The following is a 24,578-nucleotide window of genomic DNA, read 5'->3' as shown; positions in this document are numbered from 1 at the left end:
CAAGATCTAACAACCATATCTGATTTAGTAGCGTTTTCTGCACATCAAAGGGTAAGAACCACTTCACAGGATTCTCTTCTCGCTAAGACATGATTATCTAGGATCATGTCACGAAGGAATTGTTCTAAAAAGCCGCCAATTGAATTCGCTCAGTAAATCTGATATGACGAAGGACCCAGCAGTCTAAAGAATGCCTAAAGAAAAAGATCCATCAAACTGGTATTTAATCACTTAACACCCGGCAAACCTGCTAGGTGTTCACTTTAACCGAGGTTATAAACAGCTCACGTCTAAAAGCTCGTTCACTTCGTTTTGAAATGACGTATGCAAATCAAAATTTTTATATTAGTCGTCAGATCGTCCTAAACTTCTCGTGCACATTTATGCATCGATGAAACAGAACAGTGGCTCTTCAATTTCATCTTCAGTTGATTTCTTGATGATAAATTCCTATCTCTTTTCCGTGCGTGTTGCATCTTGTAAAAATGTTTAATGATACCAGCGAGCTAGAATACTATAGGTCTTCTTTGATGATCAGCGTCCAACTTCCGGGGGATAGATTGCGGAGAGGTACGATAAAATGGTGCTAGTTCATAAAACTGACTCATCGGCAAAGCCATGTTCGCTTATGCATGCGTAAGATCATAATTCAGATTATAGCGCTGGTTACCCCTTGCTGAACACAAGTTGCATTCAACCACCTGCCGCATAATTTCTAGCCTAAGTCTTATACCCCTTCTCCTGGGTCTATCCTTAGGGCACACGGGGAAAGCATTCCAACAAGAGAGAAATTTTTCGGAACAAAAATCAAGTACAAAAACGTACATTTGGTCTATCTAGAACAATGCCTGACTTTAAAGAAAAATTTACGTAGAACTGTGATCAGCTGCGTTTGATTATTCCGTTCTGTATCTTAGCATGTTTTTGCATTCAAATCCCCGTGCCAGAAGCAATTTAAAACTCGTTTGGAGCCCCTGGCGGAGCAGAAGTGTGTGGGTCGAGGGTCCTCAACTGCATTCGTGCTGCATCTGGCCCAAAGTGCAAGACTGGCTTCGCCCAAATAAAGGTGAGAGACTGCAGCCTCTAGCGCAGAATTTATAATAGAGAGGAAGTTAGAAGGAGCGGACGAGAAACAGGAGAGGAATCATCGACAGTGGCGAGGAGGGAGAGATGCAGCCACCTCGAGCAAGAAACAGGTACGAGATTAGGTGTAGGTATCTACCTAGTGGTGCTCAAGGCTCCTGATGCGAGAAACGCCTGATTCGTGCCGAAGGTCGCGTCCCGAGATCGATTTGCACGTCACTGATACGAATCCACCTTCGTGTTGCTAACTACTATCGAACGCGATTCGTCAAGATCTTCCAAGTATACCACCAGTGAGGCTGACATTCGGTTCAACTAGACAAATGATCTTGTATCTTCGCCCATTCGATAACATATCGCATTTCATACCTTTTTTGCAAGTCCTGATTTTCAAAGTAAGAAGGTCAAGCGGATGAAGTTGTAAAGCAACCTGAGAGTATTAAGACAGGAAAGATCTTGCTGGATCGGTTGTTCCGTTATCACTTGATTTCATTAATTGTTTATATCAGTTATTTTCAAATCAGGTACTGCTTTGAAGCGATAGTTGATTGAATTCATGGATCTATTTAACTTTTTAATTAAATAACTATGCTGCATTGTAACGAATGACTTCCGTGGCACATCACTTAGAAATGATTAATAGGCATTTGTATTGATTAAAAGCTTTAAGATGACATGCATTTATACTAATGACTAAAGGATGTGAAGATTGAAAGGGAAAGTTATACACACAATCCTAATAATTTAATAAGTTAAATGAGCCGTGTGATAGCAATTTGATTTTATAATTCCTTGGATTTTCTAGGCCCTGCTGATGGAAAATATATGACCAGTGTTTCAATATAGCCTTGCGTGATATACAGCCATCAGTATAGCTTGAGGCAAACAGACCCTAACTAATCTTAACGGTGAGACCTGTATTCAGGTTGTATTCGAAAGAATTGTAGAAGCTTTCGATCAAACGAGGTAAACCCGTATTTCAAAATATTTTATACCAGGGAAAATTGATGCTAATCGGTTACTTTGTTAAACCTTAAATTCTCAGGGCTTCCGTAATACTCTCTGGATTTTATAATGCGAGGGTCGAGTTGGCTTATCACATTAGTATCTCGTTGCGAAACTAAAAGGCGTCGACTGGTGTCTACTTCACGAGACCATTTCGTTAAAGCGGACCTAACGAGAATGCCAAAATGGCGGAGGAGAGGAAAAAAAAGTCATAAGTCGCTTGGCAGCCGGCAGACGATACATCTCCGACTGGGGTTTCTCTACAGGCCCCGTACGATGGACCAAAGTTACCAGGCCGCCTAGGGTGTCCATTATTCCCCGATAATTACATACTTCTCCCTCAGGAATTTTTTTAATGAGTGTCGGCTGTGACGCTGCTTTCAGCCCTCGGCTTGACTGCGCTCTACGATTGGACTAATCGAGGCTACGTGGAGCTGACTATGGTGAACGAAAGTAAACTTAAATGTGATCATTAAAAAGATAAAAGATTTTGGGATAATTTTTATAATGGTCGACATAAATCTGTTGCTTAAAAAGCTTGGGTCATGTGTTTACTTAAACTGATTGTTATTTAACTTTGGGAAAATCGGAGATTTTTCACAATTATGATCTCAGAAAAGTAAATGTAAAGGTAATAGAAGCAATTAAGGTCAAAATGGAATTAGAAAATGAGGAATGAATTTCCTGTTAGGAGTTTGAATAATGGCTGAAAGATGACTGTCGAGAAAGCGACAATGCAAAAGGAGGCAAAAGGGTACGACTTGTTAGTTAAGTGCAAGAGCAACTACCTTGTAAAGATAGGGAAGGTACCGCTACCGAGAGGTGGGCGCCACCATTATCCAACTATTCAAGTTGTTCAACCCGCAATCAGACTCACGCGACCGGGTTCAAACGGTCTAAACTAGACCGGACTAACCACTGGTTAATGGACCCCGTAAAGTCTGCAAACTCGTCAACTATTAAGCTCTACAGTTAGGCGGAACACTGTTTTTATGGTTCACGAGAACACGATATGGAGTGATCACCATCTTCGTCTTCATTCGGAAACTCCACCAGGAAAGTATGAACAGATCATTCAATTATTCACTGTTTCAGTAATCCTACGACTAGAAATCCTGGAACCAACTTTATATCACCAGAGTTGTCACCCAAAACTTAAACAAATTTCCTGTCATTTCCCGGTCTTCAAACTGAACATTCAAAATTGACAAATTTGAAACTCTAATAGCCAATAATATTATTATAAATTGTCTAATGTTTGCAATTTCAATCTGGATTTGTTCGCTTTTATACGTCTAAATTTATGAACGCTCAAATATTAAAAGGCCTTAATCTATGAATTACACAATTCGCATCGATTTAAATTCAAACCAAAAAAATTTATAATTTCTCAATTTAAAAATGATTCCAATTTGAACGCGTTCTGTAGAATAATTTTTTCCAAATTCCGACGAAAATATTTTTAAAAATCGTGAACTTTGTTTTTCATTCCATGCATTGACATGTTTAAATGCCTTCATTCCATTAGGAATCCATCTATTTCAATCGCGGTTAGAAGTTAGTTTATTGCAGGCTAAGTCGACATAATCCCCAGGGAATGAATTCCCTCGACTATTTCCGGGACAAACCTCTGATTCAAGGCATCGACATGTAAAATCCGTACGATGGGAGGCATAACTCGGATTGTGGCATTTCAAAAGACTCTAGGCCGCGTTAACGGTTGCCAGCTGGTGATCTTACCGTAAGTCTTACTGTCTCACGCGATTAAGATAAGGAATTGCGTTGCATGCGTGCGTCCTTTAAACTTGTTATACTAGTGACTTTGAGAGCCGCGCGTGCTGCCTTCGACGGGATTCGTTCTGCAGTGTGGTGTTATAGTTAGATTCTAAGCTGGACTAAGCCACACCCTTAAGAACCTGTCCAAGCTGCTGAACAAGGTCAAGTCGATATGCTCAACTGAAATATACAAACTAAATCCCGAGGTGTCAAACTTTTTTTCAAAAAAAGTATCACAATATTTGAATTTTGAATGCTTTTTAATCGTTGCGAAAGAGAGAGAGACACTATTATGCGAATGTACTTGTAATGTTCAATGTAGTAGTTATTGAGTTGTCAACTGTTTCAACCATTGTGCAATGCTCTAATTTTGAATTAAAATTTAACTGAATTACTCAGATTATCCTGAATTCTAAGGGCATTACTGCAGATTTTAGGATGATTACCTATAGGGTTCCAATTGAATTATCTAGGATTACAAGTGAATTACTGTGAATTACAGATATGGACCCAAGTGGGGAACCTTACATAACGACTTCGTGAGGTTCTTCGCTTCGGGTGATTGCTAGAGAGATTGATCAGCAACCTGGGTCGGAGCAGTGTTGCGGAACGAACGTGTTATTTACTTAAATAGCACGAGAATTCTGGATCAATTTGAAAAATCTCTATCCCTTCCAGACACTACTCCTTTCCCCTGCCCAGTGAGTCACGCTTACCCCGAAACGGAAATGGCTTAATGGTGTAACAGATTGATAACCTTGCATAACTTGGATTAGATCAGATTAAAAGTCGATTATCTAAGATTACACGTGGATTACTCAGGACTAACCCGCGTTACAAGTGGAGTTCTCCAGATTGCTAATGATACTGCAAACTACAAATGGATTACCTTGAACTAAAAGTTTATTGTCTAGGATTCCAAATAGATTACCTACGATTACAACTGAATTACCTAGGATTACAAGTGGGTTAGATGGTAGATTACCTAGGATTACAATTTGACTACCTAGGATCACACTGGGTTACCTTTATGCCTCGAATTACCCCGGATTACCTGTAGTGTAATGTACAAAAGTGCATTTTCATAGATTAGTCATAAAATGGCTGTTTGTTTGCACTTTGTACGATAAAGATAGCTCGACTGAAGCCCCGGGGAATGACCGAGGATCGCGAGGAACTGGCAACCTTAGAAGGGCAGAAAACACGATCCAGGAATTAGATGAAGGAGTTTACACAGGTGCCACGTGTAAACGCACCGCGAAGGGATTCGCAGTCGTGAGATACCGTCGCGTCGCTTGCTCAACGCCCCTCCGGGTGCCATAAAGCGGCGCCGTGACTCTGTCGCAGGTTCAATTGCGAATAACCTCCTACTTATGTTTAATCTCCAGGCTGTAGCTCAGCGGAGTCCATTCGCTAGACAAAATAGGAAAATGCGAGATTAGCTCTTATGATAAGAACTAGACACTAACACCTGCTTGAGAACACGTGGCAGTTACAACTTAAGCAACGCCGATTTGTGACTTTGCCATTTTTCTCGAGGGGGAATTCATGATTGCGAAAGTGAAATGTCATTCTTAACACCTATGATGTAAATTATTAACGCCTTGAGAATATTTTTCTATAAAAAGAGAGGGGTACACACTTACCATTGAAAGGGAAAGAACTAGCTTCTTTTAACTAGTTACTTTTTTCATATCGATAGCAGGAACAAGGTTACGTTAGTATATATGTAACGAATTCGTTACATTACTTTCTAAATATCACTATTCAAATTGTGGCGGCTAGCTTCCGAAAGATTCTGTAGCATAACAGGAATCATATTGAACTCGCTGGGGTAGATTGAACCACGAAGCTTTTCAAAGATTGTGAAGGTTAGAAATAAACAAAGAATATACAGGGCTTGTCAAAGCCTAATTTACTTGAAAAAAGCGAAAAATAATATCGATATGAATGCCAGGTGCATTGTAACGAATTTATGATAAATGCAAAAAAATAGAGTGAGCTCAGAGGAATTTAAGGGAAGTTATAGAAGAGTTTAATTAAATACATTGAAATTCAAGTAATTAAAAAAAATCGACTGGTTTTAGTACAACTGTAATGAATTTAGAATAATTCAAGCGAATGCAAGAAAATTCAGCCTGAGTTAAAAAACAAGAATTCAAGGTCAATTCCAAATTAATTCAAATGAGTTTCAAAAAATTCAAATTATTACACACATTTCAGTTGAATTGGAGAGAATTTAGATGGATGCAAAGGAATTCCAGAAACTTAAATGAAATTGATAAGAATTTAAAGGACTGTAATTAAGCGAAATTTCAAAAACTAAATAATAGAATCATCAAATTGAATAAAATGGGAGTGAACACAAGGACAATTTCAACTTCAGGACAAGTTCAAGAGGATTTAAGTGGATTTATACAACAACAATTTATATAAGAAGAAAAACAAAGAAATGGAAAAATATCCAAAATATTTCATTGGTTTCAGTCAAATTTGAGTGAATTAAAAAGAATTCAAGAGAATTCAAAGTATTTTTAAACAAGATCTACGAGTAGAAACAAATTCAAAAAAAATTCAAACTGTTATGAGGACCATCCCCGTGAAAAACGAAAAGAAATATAATTTGGATACAGATGACTAAATAATATTAAAGAACCGTTATTGTCAATAAGCTGCGGAGAAGCCGAATCAGACGCATAAGGGAACATCCATTTAAATTGCATGAGTTATTTTATATGTGTTATTATACTCATTGATGAGTGCCAGCTATCCCGATCAGTTCGAAATGGAATCGCTATCGTGATTGCTTGAGTCGAAATTAAAGATGGGTCGTAATGGGGTATTTATTGGCGAGGAGCACCAATTAAGGAATTCTCTGTCTCTATTCTCTCTCCCTCGTTCGACTTTACGACGACGAGTTCACGAGCTTAAATATTCCCTCATGTGCAGCGGACTTCCTCATCGAAACGAAGACACAAGTCCGAAAGGGGATAAAAGAAAATCGAACGCTTCCTTAAATGGACTCTCTATTGGAACTAAAAGGCGTTTCGGATCTTAAACAGTTTATATAAGCAGTTCCTAAAAATGTAATTAAATCATTTTAAGGACAGACTTGTATCATTATGCTTTACAAATCATTATGATCCTTCTATTCAACCCTGATATGTGAACGAACGTCTTAACGAGGTACAAAAAAAAAATCAATGTGGTTTAAATTGTTGCACTTGAGTATGAAAGGATTAAGTTTCTGTTGAAAAGATGCAGTTAACGGGTGGTCAGGTTGCAATTTAACTTTGACATTATCGAGAATATAACTTTTATTTAAAATTCCTAAAGATATAAAAAGAAGTTATTAATCATTTTTCTAATTTAAATTTGAAGTTCTGAATAGCTTTTTATGTGTCCCCAGATTTGGATTTCATCATTGGTCATCAGGTCCACTAGACGCCCTGGTAGTTACTGATTGAAATCAGTTCAAATTTTAACTGATTTATATTTATAGCTATACATGTTCAAATCAAAATTCATTTTCAAGTTGAAAATGTGCAGTAAAGTACTCCTCTTTAACCACTAAATTTATTTAACACTTCTTTAAATGAGCACTTGAGGTCAAAACCACTGTAACGGGCAAATTAATTCGAAACGACATAACAACTTTTCTCCATTATGGAGTGATTCCGAGTCTGTCGTCATTTCATATGTATACATTAACGACTCTACTTCCAAGCGATTTTGCTTCGTCGGATATAATCAGGAAAAATCTCGTAAAATATCGAGCAGCATTAAATTAGTGGTGAGCGGTGAAATTAGCCACGGTTCTTCTAGTGCTAAAACAAGTGCAAATAAAGAAAATGCAATTTTATTCGCATCGCATGAAAACATTATATCGAGTACTCTCGCTCTCGACGACCGTAAAATCGAAGTGAAAAATGAATCCGAGTAATTCAACCCAGCCGCGCTCATAACGCTGTTCAATGCCCATTCCGCAAAACGATTATTCTCGTCCTGATCGTCGCTGCTCCTGAATCGCTTATCTCGTCCCAATCTTGCGTTAATTATATCGAATATTCTCCATACGATAGAAATTCATACTGTACCAAGAAAAATTCCGAAAAGAACGATAATGTAAGATTGTACGATATACACTCGCGATTACATTCTCGCGTAATTTATCGTCGAAAGACTCGCTCTCCTTCTCGACGACCTTGCTGCTCGACATGAGAAATTAGGCTAACGGATCAAATAATTCAATCGAGTCCTCTACGTTGAGTTATTAATGCTACTAGTTCTCGCATAAAATCGAATTTAAAATTTCCTTCCTTTTCAGTGATTAAGCGATCCTTTTTTTGTCATTAATTCAATCACAGAAGCTCGAAAACACGAAGGAAAAGTTACTTAGTCGGGCAATATCGAAAGCACTCCATTTGTTATAATTAATCGCTCTGTGACGCGAGAAATGTCCGATAATTCAAGTGACTAATCGAATAACTAATGCACTTGTTCGACGTGAAATCAGTCACGCGTTGCTAAACCCAGTGGGCACATTAAATGTAGATTGTAGAATATCGCTTTCGTATCATTAGAAAATACAGGCAATCATATAAATAAGCTTTTCCTTTTTTAACTTAAAAAAGATCTGTTTGCATTCATCGAATTTTATGCAGCAGGAGAAATTGTTAGAACGGTTTATCCAGAAGCATAATATAGAATGTGAGTTTAAAAGAAAAAGTTTTATTTGTACCAGGACACATCCACGGGTATGAAATATCCCAAAATGTCCTTGAAAGTTTGTTAGCATTCTGGATTTTTCTAAAATATTCTTTATAAAATTTGGCACTTTTTATCTAAACCTAAAATTTTATTAAAATTGTGGCATGTTCTTGATTTTTTTTCAATCTTTTGGATGTTAAAAGATCATATGGCTTTTTCCAGAGTGTTCAGCATTTTTTTTTAAAACCCATTATATCTATGTATCTTAGAATTCTGCAATATCCTAGACTTTTCAAATGTCTTAGTTTTTGGAACTTTCAGTGTGGCCGTTTTAATCGAAGAACAAAATTCCTGGCCATTTACCAGTTTTTTCTCGATTCGCAAACATTCTTCACGGTTAATTAAATTAAAAAATGTGAATAAAATAAAATTTTCAATTATATTTAATTAATTTTTTTTAATTTAATAATTATTATTAATTATTTTTTATATTTAATTTTAAATTAAATAAAAAATTAACTGCAAATTAAAGCACTCAAGCTGGAATTCTTAATTTTCGAACTTTTAAAACTGAAGCTTAAAAGTTGTTTAATCAAAAGTTTTTTTATTTTAATTCTCAATAACTTACACCTTGCACTGTAAACTCCAGAAATAAATTATATCCTTAAATTGGATAAAAACGCTGCAGCCCGTTTATCTGACGAAAGATAAAATTCATCGAACGAAAACATTTATTTGACACATGTGATACGTCAAACGGCTGAGTCTAGTTTCACGGAAAAAATTTCCTCCACAAATTTGAAAATCCTCGCGGTATTCATGTTTTAAATCGTCCCATTTTATTTAAGTTATTTTAACCAAAAAATCTTTCACCTACACTAAAAGAATACATAGGCTGCACTTTGATTGGCTTATACTTTATAGTGTTTGCTTAGAATTTTTTAAGTCTTCATCAGGGTCGACAGAAACAAAAGGTTTGTTCAACAAAAGTAAAGGACTAAGCTTAGCTGAGTGTTCACTATAAAGTATAAAGTAACTTCTGGGATTTACTGTGTATAAAATGGAAAAAACTAACACTTTTTAATTGAATAATTTTAAATTAAATGCATTTAACCTCAAAATTATTTTTATTATCAATAGTTTAGATATCCATAAAAAGCATTAAAACTTTGTTTCAAAGTCTTGAAAAATATACATATTGTTTCAAATTTTTTCAAATTAAAAATTAATATTTAAAGTCTTCACAACCTCTAAATATCTTTAAAAATAATTGGAATTTCTATTAACCCGAATTTCAGTACGAATAGCCGAATTTTCTTTGAACACACACTTCGTTTAAATTATATGAAATCATTTCAAGTTTAAAATTAATTTCGAATCTTTTCAAAACTTCTAAACATCTGTAAAAATTCCTTAAATTGTTCTATAAATAATAAATGCTCAATTGTTATTTATTAATCAAAATTCCACAATTTCATTTACAAATGAATCATTTTTTAAATAGAATACTTAACAAATCTTAAAAAATCAATTACTGTTCACTTTTTGATACTTCAAGTACAGTTAAATTTCTTTTAAAATTAATTAATTTATATTTACAGTTGATGAAGTCAAAATTTTCAATTTCAAACGCTTTTAATTAAAAATTTTTTAAATCTTCCAAGAGTGTATTTTAAAGTTCTTTAAATTAAAAGTTTACGGTTACAAATACAAATATAAAATGGAAAATTTTGCAAAGTAAAGGATTTTCGAATGAGACATTATAAACGGAATGATATCATAATTAAAGAAGATAAAAACTCAACTAATTATTTAAAAAATTATTAAAATCAACCTCGAGCAGATTTTCCTTCTTAAATTTGTAAAATTCCCGGTTAAAAAATAAATTCACTGTCATTTCCCGGCCTCAAAAACTTCCCGGTCATTTCACGGTTTGACCGTCCAGCTGCCACCCTGAAATTTTTTATATTATCGTAAAACATTCCTAAATATTCAAGGAATTTCGGCAATTTTTAAGAAAATTCTTGTATATTCCCCAATGATAATTATTGCTCGAGAATCTTCTATGATATTCTAGAATACTTTGGAATATACTAAAACTTTCTGGAATATTTTAGACTATTTATTTTCACTTTATTTATTACTTTTATTTTTATTTATTTAAGACTGAAGTAACTCACGCACTGCGTTTAAGAAAGGATTAAAAAAGTATTAGGGTCATTGTGTTCAGTCGGTAGGTAGAGTAATCGCGGTAGAGTAGTCAATGTGGTAGTCAACGTATTTGTCAACTGTTTGCAACGTTTTTATCCAATTTTGTTATCGAAAAAATATTTCACGTTTATCTGCGATTTTAAATTATTTACATGACCGAGTTTCTCAGGCACAAGTAACGCGACAGCTGTGTGAAAGGATAGAGGGTGATGGAGGATCGTGAAGTGTCAGACAGTTAGGTTATGATCGTCCATGAATCAAGAGCTGCCTCTTTTCGCGGCTTCCTCAGAGCCTCTCGGTGTCAAAGGTCGGAGTCAATTGTACTTGCTAGACAGCCGCGTTATATACACCCACTACGAACAACCGACACCGACCTCAAGGTCTATCAGCAACGAATGCGAAATTCGTTTCCTTTACCTTTACCTCCTCTCTGATCGCCATGAATAGGTACATGGCCTACAGCCCTACACCATGATACATCCGACCGATCCATAAAACTGACCACGATTGATTCCAGCTTCACTCCAAACGGCCGCACGTCGTTTGCGGTGGCATTTACGACACGAGAAAAGGATACAGTCACTTTTTCACTTCTTTTTTTTTCTTCTCAAACCCACAGACACACTTAATATAACCTAAAGCAAACACCGAGAACCCATCCGTTCATTTTATTTCCTTTCCACCTTATTAGTTATTGACAAGTGTCGATACTCTCTAAATTTGAATAAGTAAAATATAACTAATTATCACTAAATGCTACTAACAGCTCTGGCTAGAATTTAGTCTCTGACAGTGAGTACGATTATACTGATTCAATTAGTAATTATTGCTACATGCATGTATGCTGTCCAAACTCGTAATTATATATTTCTCAAACATTTTTAATATCACCATACAACAGGGTCTACAGTCCGAAATTTTGAATATTTTAGACCCTGTCATGAAAGGACACAACATAAATCATGATTTTGAGCAGAAGTGAGACTGCTAAAATGTATTTCACTATTTCCATTAATGAAATTTTAAAAATAACTCATTTATGAGTTGAAATCTCTAGTACTGACTTAATTAGTTAAATTTGTACGCATTCAGATTTAGAGATTATAGATTTATAGAAAAAGGAACTTTTAAGATTTGAAGAAGTTGAAAATAAATGAACGAATTGAAAACATCTTAGCCTTCAGAATACGTTAAAACAAGTATAAAAGAAATAAGGAGCAATTAACGCAACTAGAGCGTACAAACAAAATAAAATGGAAATTATACCATATGAAACCTGAACATTTAAAGAGAACTTGTATTATAATTTTACTCTTATTTAAAGTCATATATAACTTTAATCAGCAATCAATTACAAATTCAGGTACACTATAAGTGAGCATTTAAGATTTGCAAAAGTTTAAATGATCATGAGACTATCAAGAGTGTCTAGTGCGAGCCGATATAGCGAAGATGTGAGTGCAAATGTCCGAGAGAAATCTTCTAGAGGATTTGCATTTTTTTGCTTGAGTAAACTTGTGTGCTAAAAGGTATAATTGAGGCGATCACTGGCGTTTAATCAGAGGTATAGAAATAAAAGTATATAAGTGCAGGGGAAAACTATCTAAAGAGAGAACACTTTAAAGAAAGAGAGATAACATTAACGAAAGAGAAATAGTGGACATATAATTAATAATTAATTGAAAGATTTATTTCTCATGAAGTGCCAATTGCGGTACAACGCTACGCTCATTAGGCCAATTATGCAAGTCTTACGACCAAGTATAGTACTTAGCATGGCATTCAACACCACCAATGAGCACAATAATCATCTCTCAGTGGAATAATTCAGGAGCACGAAAGTTCGAACAACACAACATTACAGCAACACGAAACTTTCGACTGATTTCTATTTTACAATCGTTTATAACTTGTTATAGATTTCTACAAATCAACCAGTAACGATTAAAAATGGAATTAATGTTGTAGGTTAACATGCCGAGGTTTCGAACTTTAATACTTTTTCAGTTTTCCTTGCTATTTTATTAATTTCAATATTTTAAAAAAACTGTAACTTTGAAAATTGTGTTGACTTAAAATTAATTATTAAATAACGAACAATTTAATAGATTCTAAGACCATTTGAATAATATTTAAAGCCATAATATTTGAGTCTCTCAAAATATATTTAAAGATCCTGAGAATGACAACTGCATAATGTCAAATTATTCGAGATTCTTTTTCTTTACGATTTCAAGTAATTTAGGGTACGATTTATTAATGCAAATTAGAAATATATGTAAAACCATTTCTGCTTTCACTGAAAAAAATTCTTTATCTTTTTTATCGTAAGGTATTATACTCGTGCATAATTCTTCTTTTGTAATAGAAATCGCGTATTACACGTCTTTGTGCAAAAACAAATACCTCTCAATTTGTAAAACAGACAAAAAAAGTATCAGGAAGTGTTGCTCTCATCTACATCTTGTAGACAAACATCTTTCCTACACTTGAGAACCAAGAGGTCGAGTCGATGATAACCGCGATAGCTTCGGATTATTATGATACATGAATGATTATGACGACAATAATGACAAAGACAATGATGTTCTACGTCCATCGTGTTTTTGCTATCCAACCACAACGAAACCCAAGATAATCGGTTGACCCCAATTAAACGATAGTTATCACGGTATAAGAGACAGCGACTGCAATGCCGATAAATGTTAATGGTTAATGAACGCGAGCGTATAATAATATTATCGCAACAATAAACCTGGCGTGGCTTAAATAAGGCCAGCAATGCTTCTCCCGTGCGTACCTTATTGACTTTCCGTTAAGTTTCTTGCGATTCCATTCGTCCCGCCGTCATGCCTGGTTTGTGCTTATTAAAATCTAATCTGCCCGATGTAATTAAACTGTCGAGACAACAATAAGTCGGAAGCTAAATGCAACCGCAACGACATTTCGTAAAAGGAAATCTGTGTCGATTTTGATAAAGTTTTAGATTTCACGTTAATCATTTAGACTCCATGCTAATTATAAATTTGTCGTCTTCTCTTTTCTTGACCTGATTGAGAAGAATGAGGTTTCGAATCTGAAAGTCATCATCTACAGTTATTGTCTTATCAAACATGAGAAAACATTTCTGATGTATCCCTTGATAACAATTAAAATGCGGTTTACGCAACTGAGACATGTTATTTGTATTGTTTTATGTTCACCAGTTTAAATGTAAAATTTAAATTTATTCATCAAGAGGAAGTGAATATAACATGCCTCACGCAGGTTTCGAAGGCTCTAACGCAACGGATCGCACAGCAATTTTCTACGCCTCCTGCGCCTAATCATACATTAGCAACTAGCAATTATAACAGGATTTTATCTCTCTAAACACGTGAATTAAAAATCGCTAATACTTCTCGGGAAGTCAACGCTATCAAAGTCATCAACTCTTATTTTTCTCTGCGCTACTTTAAATTAAAAAATAAAGTAAAATATAAGACGAGAAAAGTGATACAAAAAAGTGTAACATATACGTGGTAAATCAAAAAGGAGTATCTGACTGTTTGATCTCATGAACAACTGAAGTATATTTGCAAACCGAGGCGGCAAACCCCACTCGATTTGTAATGCGATAGAGATGATCTGAGAAAAATGTGTGATTTATAATAATCTTAGTCATGAGCTCCACAAATTTTTCGTATGTGGGCAGTTATCGTTTTTCAGTTGGCGAAATTCATTTGCAATAAAGCGCGAGTTTTACCAGCCCCACGTTGTACCTTTCATCGGGAACGAGCAGCGAACTCGTTGAGACTCCTTCGAGATGTTGGGATCGGATCGAGATTCAATCGGATTGGTCTGTTTGCTCATCTACCGCTACGTCAAGTCCTTCGATCTCGTCCCCATACTTTTCTTCTTCTACTATTGCTCCTTTTTCCTTTTGGCTTTTTTTTCTGCATCTACCTACGCCCGATATTAATACTGATACGTGCTTCCACATTAGCATATACTCGGTACGTATATACGATTGCACAAATGTGCATGTGAGCATCAGCATTGCAGGACATTAATCTACCGCTCTTACGTAACTGACGATGAGTGCAGCAGAGATAGGGGACGAGGAAGTGCAAGGTATTACTTAGGAGTCTTTCGTACTTCCTAATGGAAACGCGCCACCGAGAAAGTACCGAGATAAGTTCAAGTTAGTCTCCTAAAGATTCAAAATGTCAAAATTAACGACAATTTGACAGTTTTTTTTGTAAATTATTTACACTTAAGACGACTGGACCTATTCTAAATCAGGCAGATTCTACAATTTGTAATTTGGTACATGTTACACGTCAGTTTCCCACTTCATACCTTAAAGAATGAAGTAAAGTGGTAGCAGTGAGGGAGTAGGTGATAGGATGACTGTATACTAGCGATTCCGTGGTTGGTGCAATGGTAGCACATCGGTCTTCGGGTCGGCGGCCTAGGGTACAATTCCTCAGGCTGGAGTTAATTTTTACTGATGCTCACTCGTTATGCTTCCAGCACTCATTAGTCAATCTTCCTTTCCTTTGTATAGCGTCTACGTTATAACTTCAAAGCGCAGAATCTCTCAGCAAGGAATATACTTCAAATTATTTCATGTGAATACAAATTACTTCAGATATTTTAAGATAATTCAAATTACTTTAGGAAACTTCAAGCGACATCAAGAGAATTGACCTAACTAATTTAATGAGACTTCATTACTTTTATGAGAAATTCGTATATCACAAGATTATATTAAAAGATATTTGTTACACATTCATCAAGAAAAGCTGTACGACTAGCCACGGCCTTAAACCTAAGCGATTTTCTGATTTAAAACAACATGCATTTAACTTATTCTCCAACTTATTTTAAAAATTCGTACAAATACCTTAATTAATCTTGTAAACCAACAAGCTACAAAGTGAAGCGATAGGCAAGACTTCAAGCGATTTCAAGGGAATTCAGGTGATTTCAAGTAGCTGCAAAAATTGCTGAAGATTTCACTGACTTCAAGAGAATTCAAATGATTACATATATATATGGAAAATTAGTATTTTCATTGAAAAATTTAATAAACTGTTTTCCTGGACATTGTCTACTCAAACCATGAAAAAAAATTTCCTGACAGTTTCCGGTTTTCCAGGTGAGCAGACACCCTATATAAAATGAATGCATATAGAATTGATCTCGGACAATAAAGTAAAATTCAGAAAAGTGGAACGGGACTCCAATATATCACGCGAGCTTACTGTCACTTTGCATTTGCGATGACCGAATTAAGAGTGTTGGAAATTTACGAAACCATATCAGGGCTGTAAAAGGATTTGTCAGTATGAAAGTGGATATTTGATTGGAATATGGATTGAAGTTGGGGTGGCCCTTAATAGGATTGAAGTGAAGTGACGAATTCTAGTTAGCACTTTAAGGACTTACGTGTTCATCCACAGAATAGGTCAGCTCCCCATCGTCGTAGAGAACGAACCAGCGACGTTGCCATCTCTGTAACAAAACAATAATGGGGATATTAATATAAATTATTTGAAAATTTTAATTTGTATACCTACATTTCGTAACTATTTTCTTCTAATAGAAATAGATAGTCAATTATTAAGCTCTTTCAAATAATAACAGAACATAGATTATATGCTTGATCATTAATTTTGAATGGGAAGGGTTCAGATCTTTTAGATGCATCAACGGGTGGTCACCGTTTCAGTCACATCATCTATACTACTGTCATTCATTACAGCTTGATCCGCTTTATATAGACTATAATACCGTCTCCTGTTAATATTTCACATGTCATTAACCGAAATTATATACACGTCAATTATGATTTTAGTATGAAGAAAATTAACCATGACAACTGCAACTACTGTATGTCCAAACATGTTTTCAGTCACTTAATTGAAACTTTAACCATAAAAATAAATACATTTCAAATTGTATAATTTCAAAGTAAAGGTCAGAAAAAATTGAACAATATTTATTTAAAGGTATTCGAACACAGAAATAATTCAAATTTAACATTTCCAAGCCGTGAACTTCTAATTTGAAATTATACAAGATTATGCGATTAAAATTGTTTGCTTTATAAATTACCAAATTAAAAACTATTTAATTTGTTTACAGTGTACAAGTTTAAACAATTTTCTACGATATCTAAGAATTGAAAAAATTCCAGATTAGAAAATATATTCACTTTCATTTCCCTGTTTTTTTTGGTTTAAAAAAATTCTTGGTCATCTCCTGGCTCAAAAGACTCTCTGTTATAAAGTTGTTAATCACTTAATTGAATCTCTCAAGTCTAATCAACATTTCATCGGCTTTAGACTACTTTCTAACCTTCTATTATGACAGTTTAATTATAATTAGATATAAAATATTTTTTTAACATAGTTAATGTAAAATTCACATGGAGTATTAAAATCAATAATCTGATCAACTTCATAGAAAAATTCACCAAAGATATATTAATATACAAAATAAAAAATAACTTTGATGCCAAGACAATCTTCAAATCATCGAATATCAAATTTGAAATATGTTTTCAATATGTGTGTAGATTTTCCGGAATAAATCACTGGCAAGAACCAACACCCGCCATCAAGTGCCGAGACGTTTGAATCAATTAATACCTAACAGTAGTGATTTTCACTGGACCTTAAAGCCAAACTTCCATCAATAATCTCAAACAAATAGAAAAAAAAATATTGATGTTCGCCACCCAGAAGTATCACCAGTTGTTGCTTTATTCTCGCCAATTGACAGAACTGTCCAAGATGTCGTTTGATAGACCTCATCATCATGATGATTATGATGATAATCATCGACTGGGACGTCAGGCACGTACGACGACTTTCTACAGAGTTCCCTCTTCAAAAGCAGCCGCCAGACGATCGGTCATACGTGCTCCACCCATCAATATGCGCATACCTTAAGGATCCTTAGGGTTTCGAGCGTTTCGAGCGATTGAATATTTATCCTCCGACACTGTACCTTGTCTTGCCCTGTGCGATGCGATGGGGCTTATAGCAGCCGACTTATCCGAAACGTGCCGCTCGATGATCGCTTATCTCGATAACCCTGCCCATGGTTTGCCGACGTTGACGAAATCAACGATCGATGCTACCTAATGGTACTTATACACGGTTATTCCTAATGATAACCATACCCACGATGGAATTAAATTAATGACTCATATCTTAATTCCACGAAATAACATGCAACCTATTGATGACTTTTTTCAGTAAGCTTGAGTTAAAGATGTCCCATGGATTACTTATACAATACTAGAAATTGAATAGTGTTACATATGCTTGTAATGAGCTTCCTCTGAATACTAACCATAATAAAGAAAAGAAGATTACGAAATCGTTGCCTCTAGCAATGGATAATCTTTGATATTTTAATACAATTCCTCGCGAGGAGGAAATCATAATGATCCTTCACTGTTGGAAAAAGTTGTGCAAGATTTAGAATACATGTAATGGAACCAAGAATGCACAGCATGAAATTAAATTTAGTATATTACTGTACACTAAATTTAATACTACCTGTGTACGAAACCTAGTGCAGATTTTTCTACCAGTGTATGATGGTAAACCTTTACGATTCAGGGCAATCTATCATATAATACCCACTCTTCAAATTATTGAAACATCATACCACTAATTCCCTTAATACACTTTTCCCTAAAAACACAATATCACTTTGAAAGTCCTTAGAAGTATATTGCACTCATCATTTATGCATACTTTCATTACTTATTCCTTCTTGCGAATAAGACCCAACAAACAGTGAACAAACACTCTTCAAGCAATGAACGTGTTCTAGGTGCACAGAACACTCCGATAAATAACGATGCTAGTTATTATTCTACATTGACCGGATAAAATCTACGAAAATGAGTCTCTGCAGATTTGAAAGGCTCTCGCGGGACACAGGAGAGCGCCATGGGGACTTATGGTGCGGAGGATGATGGTGTGCGTTTACGTGGCATTGTATGCAAATGTGCGTGCGCCGTGCGAAGTTCATGGCTTCATGCGCGCGAATGCACACGCCGGAGTAACATGGTCATATGCCCGACCATCACCTATCCTCTATATTTGGTTGCCTCTTTAAGAAAGATTTCGTACACCATGCTATCCGTTCTAGAAATGCCTATCTGAAAAATAAAATAACCGCGCTTTCAGAGATTGGTAAGTTTCTACAGAAAAGATGTTGAGGATATGTTCAATATCAATTCTTCTTACTCATGCATCTTACTCAAACATCCTTCGGACTTGAGTCACACGAGCCCAGCCGAATTTATTACACCAGGTGTCATTTTTTATGTGTAAACATATTAGACCACGATATGGAGCGTAAAGCCTGTTCGAAGATGTTTACACATAAATCTGTATTGGGTCGTAGTTTAGAACAGACCAAGTGATTTTTTAATTCCTCTTTATGACTAGGATTAAGATAGACAGTAGAGACTATAAGACAACGGGCTAAGCAAAAAAAATTGCATTGGCTACGTTGCTCTCTCTGACAAGATTATAAATTGTAATACCAATCGACGTTCTCGGGGGAAAAATTGTGGAGATCGGGCAAACAGCAGAGGCGGAACATGAATCAGAATAGAGCGAGTGTTTGTTATAAATTAGAATACACATACCCCATCATGTTTATGCAATATTGCGACAAGCGATGCATCATCGAATGGTCTTTTCTCCTTGGCACTATAAACATAAAGTCAATACACTTAAGAGATCCCGTAAAGGGTTACTGATGGGATATTGGTATTGTCGCGCGGAATGTACAATGTACACGCATACTAGACTGCAGCCAATGGGAGAGATGATATACCGTTGTGTAAGAGAGAATAAGGAAGAGAGAAACTTGGTGGAGAGAATGAGAGAAAGAGATAGGACCGGCCTACACAAGGCGGCAGTATTTTCATCTGGTAATTATTCACCAGGCCCATGGACCTAAGTACCGGGCCCGGCACGTGCGTGGGAAGATCTCGTGACCAGAGGAAGAGGAAGAAGATGAAGGAAGAATCGAGAGGAAGAAGTGAAAGCTCGAACCTCGAAGGCAGTCCTCGGACTCTTCTCTATCGCGTTTCCTTATGGAGGGTCCACGCCCAACTCCCACTTTCTAACTTTCCGATATATGCGTGCACTCTCCATAAAATGGGACAAGTAGGTCCATAGAATACTAAGGGCAAAAAATTGAATATCGTGGTACAAATCTGTATTCATTATAGCTTATCTGTTTGTGCCAGTAAGAGATACATGCGACATCACAGGTGTTCGATGCTCGTGACTTACTGTAATAGGGTGTCTACTCAAGATTCAGAAAACCAATCCCTGGGGTTTCCTCGTTGAAAAAAATCTGGTCGTGTAAATTCTTCAATTAAAGCATATAAAACGACACATTTATAATTTGTTCAAAAAATAATATAAAAATTTTGTAAAATTAATTCGTTTAAGATTGAAAGATTTAAAACACTCCCTACGTAACATATTTTCACGTATGCGTATCACTAAAAAACGAAAGTCATAACTACCTGTCCAAAATGTCCTTGTTGGTGGGTACCTAGTACATTCAATGTAAATAAAGTTGATATTACTTTATCGATATTTGTAACAGTTTTACTTGCAACTTATCTAATAATATTAGTAGTACCCAGTATCCATCAGTATTAATATCAAGTGTAATAATTTTATAAACTTAATGAAAGAATATAGTACTATCTTGTTTAAAATTCATTTGTTTAGTTGACAATTTCACTTTTACATTTTTGGTATATATTTTGTCTTTTTTGGTAGAAATTTCATCTTTATTGGATTAAAATGCAACTGTTTTGTTGAAAATGAATCTGTTTTGGTTGAGGCTTCACCTTTTTTGTTGCAAATTCATTTATTTTTGTTAAATTAAACTGTTTTCGATTTAAAATAAAAATCTTGTTGTGATTACAAATTTTTAGTTACGAAATTGTAGGATTTTACGAAACACGTAAAAAATATAGTTGGCAAACCCTCAGGAATTTATAGATTTTGCCGATAACTATGGAAATTGTTGGAAATATACTGTTTACCAAACTATTTAGAAATTTGAAATCTTTTACGGTAAAACACAATAAAATCACTAATGAAAATGCGCTACGATGAAGACTCTTAATTAATCGTCTATTTCTTTTCACACGACAAATCTTTATCACATCCAAGTATTTTTGTATTATTTTCATTAATATTATTATTATTATTATTATTATAACATTGAGCCAAATCCCTTTCGGGGCAAGTGTAACTCATTTGGTTCTGGCCAAGAGAGACTGTGAGGTCTGCTACATGAATTCACAGGGTGGCCGTCCTGTATAAACAAACATTGATTTTCTTGAGTTATTTTTAAAGGAATACTGAAATGTTTGCATATTACGTCAGCTGAAGAGGAATATCAGGATGCATCTAATAAGAGAAAATATGATTGTTGCATAAGATCTCAAGAAGGAATCATCGAACCAGACACAAGTTATTTTATTGAAAAGAAGAAGGCGAGAGGCTGGAAACATTATTGATAGATGGAAGAGAAAGTATTCACGAGTTACAACTCAATACTCTGAGAAAGAATGTTTGCACTCAAATGCAGTAAAAACTAAACATTTCAAGAAAATCCGTGACTCTTGACAAGTTTCGTAAACAGGGGCTCATAAGAACATCAGAAATACCTAGGAATACTACCTACTTCTGTGAAATACCATTCGAAAATTACAGTCAAAAGAAACTCATCACTGAAGATCTATTTAAATTGTCAGCACTCTTACAATTTCATGATGAGGAAATAGTGTAAATGTTTAAGGAAGTAAGTACATTTTTATCAAGTTTACTCCATCCGCTAGTTCTGAAAGGTGGCGTTCCTGGATGAAAGTAACCCTTGAGAAAAAGAAGCGGCAACTCTCAATCCGAAGTATGTATCTTGATCCTTTCGCCTGAATGTCAGGTTGTCGAGGAGGAATTCCATCGGAAGCATCAGATCGTGGAGGGAAAAAACGGAAGCTCTTAGCTTCTTACTCCTTCCTGAGTCGTCAGAGGTTTTGCCGCTGATCGGGATGAGCGGAACGAGTCGAACCAGAATGTCCTCAGTGGGCGGTGTTAACGACCGCAGGTCCAAACCCGGAAGATATCGTAGGTCAAGACACTGCAGGTTCCAGCACTTTCCACGATAATTCATCACCTGGACTTTACGACGCCAACAAATCTTTAACAAAATGTCTCTCCCTGCATCCTTAATTCTACATTGTCTCAAACACGCCGATTATACTTCGCCAATAAATCTTGATCCTCGGGCAACTCCAAATCGTATGAGGATTCAGATGTTCCCGGATTCGCTGAATGTCCTAATTCATTCCAGAGCTATTGCTAATCAGAACCAGGGTGACCAGTGGCCACTGAAGACTCAGGTAAAAACTCCCAACCTTTTCCAATTAAATTGCCAACCAAACAGAGGAATTTTCAAGATTTTTTTGTATGTCACCATCTATCAGATATAAAAAAACTAAGCAGGAACCCTTGAAAAGAGTTCTATTAGAGTCTCAGTTCTGAAGGATGCTAACTTTTACTTAAGCTGTAAAACTACCAAACCCCAGTTTTTACTTTAAGGGAATAAATTGTTTAATTAGAAACATTTAGAATAATTAGATGCAAGTTCGATTGTAAACCCTAGTGTGTTTCACTTGACCTCGATCCGGAGTGAGTTTCTTTATTCGTGTTGGCGTTTTTGTTGCTTTTCCTCTTTACTGGTAATGCCGCGTTGATAGTCGAGTAGCATCGCATCCACTTCTCTTCTTTGTCGTCATCGTCGTCGTCGTCGTTCTCCTTGTCAATACGATACGCCTAAAGATACGGCATTGCATCGATAGCTAGACGCGTTTTACACACTTTGCTACTTACCACGTATCCTTGCGAGGACATCCTGCTCGATAAGATCTCTCATCCTCCTCCGTCTCTACCTTCTAGCAACTAGGTGCAGATAAGAACCGTTTTCATGGCTACGGTAGTCATTACACGGTAGTCTAGGCCGCCCCGAAGAACGCGAGGCTTACGCGTTACTAGCGTAGGAGAGAAAACACATTTCAAGGATAACAATGGAATTATTGTCGCAAAATTATTGTCTATAAACTCACGCGCCGACGATATACTTTAGGGACTATTTCAATCCACTGGAAAATTTAAGCGTTATCAATAGCTATTTCTAAACATAGATTAGATCCCACTCAGGGTCGCCACGCCGTTATGAATGTAGAGTCTCTATGTCTTTGTTGTTGGCTTTGCGTGCGAAAAAACCTCAATTGTTACATGACTAGGAAGTCGCACCACTTATGTGTGACTGTCTATTTATTTGCTTGTGCAATTTTCATTGTTCGAGAGGCCTCATAGTGATGGTGATGAAACTTGTGAGACAAATGGGACACAAAGTTAGAATAAATAAAATCATTAAAAAGCTAATGACGTTTAGCGGCCGTGCATAAACTACGTTACCAATTTGAGGGGAGGATAGATAAAGTTTAGTACGCTTCCTGATGATAAATTTTAACAAAGTTTGCGATTTTTGAAAAAGGTGGCCCTCTGACAGGACAGCTCGATAATAACTTAATAAGTTTCAAAATCAATTTCATATTTCAGACTTCACACTCTTTCCCTTATTTCCGTCTTTTTTCCTTTTTAAAGGATTCGTCTTTTTTTCTTCGTTTTTCAAGTTACTTCTCCTTACTCTCGTTTTTACGCTTGGATGCGAGTTGAATTATTATAACCCAATAAGAAAATCCCACTATTTTTAGTTAAAAGTAATTTTTTACGGTCAAACATTCAAATATTTGCTTTAAAGTTGAACTCCATTCTGGAAAATTCAAATATTTTTGGTTCAAGGTTCATCTCTTTGATTGAAAAGTATAACTATCTTGTTAAAAATTCATTTCATTTTCGTTTGGTTGAACAATATTTTTAACTGAAAATTTAACTATGCATTTTGTTTAAAAAAATCGTCTTTGTTGAAAATTAATTCTTTTTTAATTCACCTCTTTGGCTTGAAAATTCAACTATTTGGTTGAAAATTTGACTATTTTCATTCAAATTAAATTTTTTCGCTGAGAATTCAACTATTTTGTCAAAGCCATATCTTTTGGTCGAAAATACAACTGTTTTGCTACAAATTACTGTTGAAGTGAAAATTCATGTTTTATATTATAAAAATCATCTTTTTGTATTAGAAACTAACATCTTATTTTGGTTGAAAACGCAATGTATTTCGACTTGTAATATTAGGAATTTAAATCGTTTGACATTGAATTAAATATGGTATCTACATTAATTTTATTGAAAAGAATTTGTTCATCTAGTTCCGTAAAAAACATCCCATTTTTTCCTGTTTTGAAAGCATTTTGTTCTGCGAAGTCAAATATTTTAATAATTTTAATTAGTTTTGATTTATTGTCGAAACAGTCACGTAGGTCACCACACGGTCACGTAGGTCAAATTAAGAGGATCTACCATAAATTCTGTTATCTTAAAAAGTGTTTTTATGTATAATAATTTATTTCGTAATCATGAAGATAAGTACCGAAAGCGATTTAACCTTTCATTTTATTATCTTGATCCCTTGTTGCATAAGTTTGTTCAGGAGGCAGAAATCTCGGAGAAACCTTGTTCTGTACAACAATTTGTTTTCAAGAGGGTAGCTGGAATCCCGTTTTCGTAACTCGGGCGACCAAACTTTTTTCAAGAGACAGTTATGATTATCCTACGTTG

The 24,578-nt window shown here is 35.5% G+C and overlaps 1 protein-coding gene across 4 annotated transcripts in view; it reads right to left on the bottom strand.

Moving 5' to 3' along the window:
• LOC117178254 (protein outspread) overlaps positions 1-24,578 on the bottom strand; it is a 368,009-nt gene that overhangs the window by 155,874 nt on the left and 187,557 nt on the right. For all 4 annotated transcript variants that reach the window (XM_033369600.1, XM_033369601.1, XM_033369602.1 and 1 more), the window contains exon 3: positions 16,219-16,284. In XM_033369600.1, the coding sequence (XP_033225491.1) occupies positions 16,219-16,284 (66 nt within the window). The remainder of the gene's footprint in view (positions 1-16,218; positions 16,285-24,578) is intronic.

The sequence above is a fragment of the Belonocnema kinseyi genome, chromosome 8, assembly GCF_010883055.1.
Source record: "Belonocnema kinseyi isolate 2016_QV_RU_SX_M_011 chromosome 8, B_treatae_v1, whole genome shotgun sequence".
Lineage (NCBI taxonomy): Eukaryota > Metazoa > Arthropoda > Insecta > Hymenoptera > Cynipidae > Belonocnema > Belonocnema kinseyi.
This window is presented reverse-complemented; position numbering and strand designations above follow the sequence as displayed.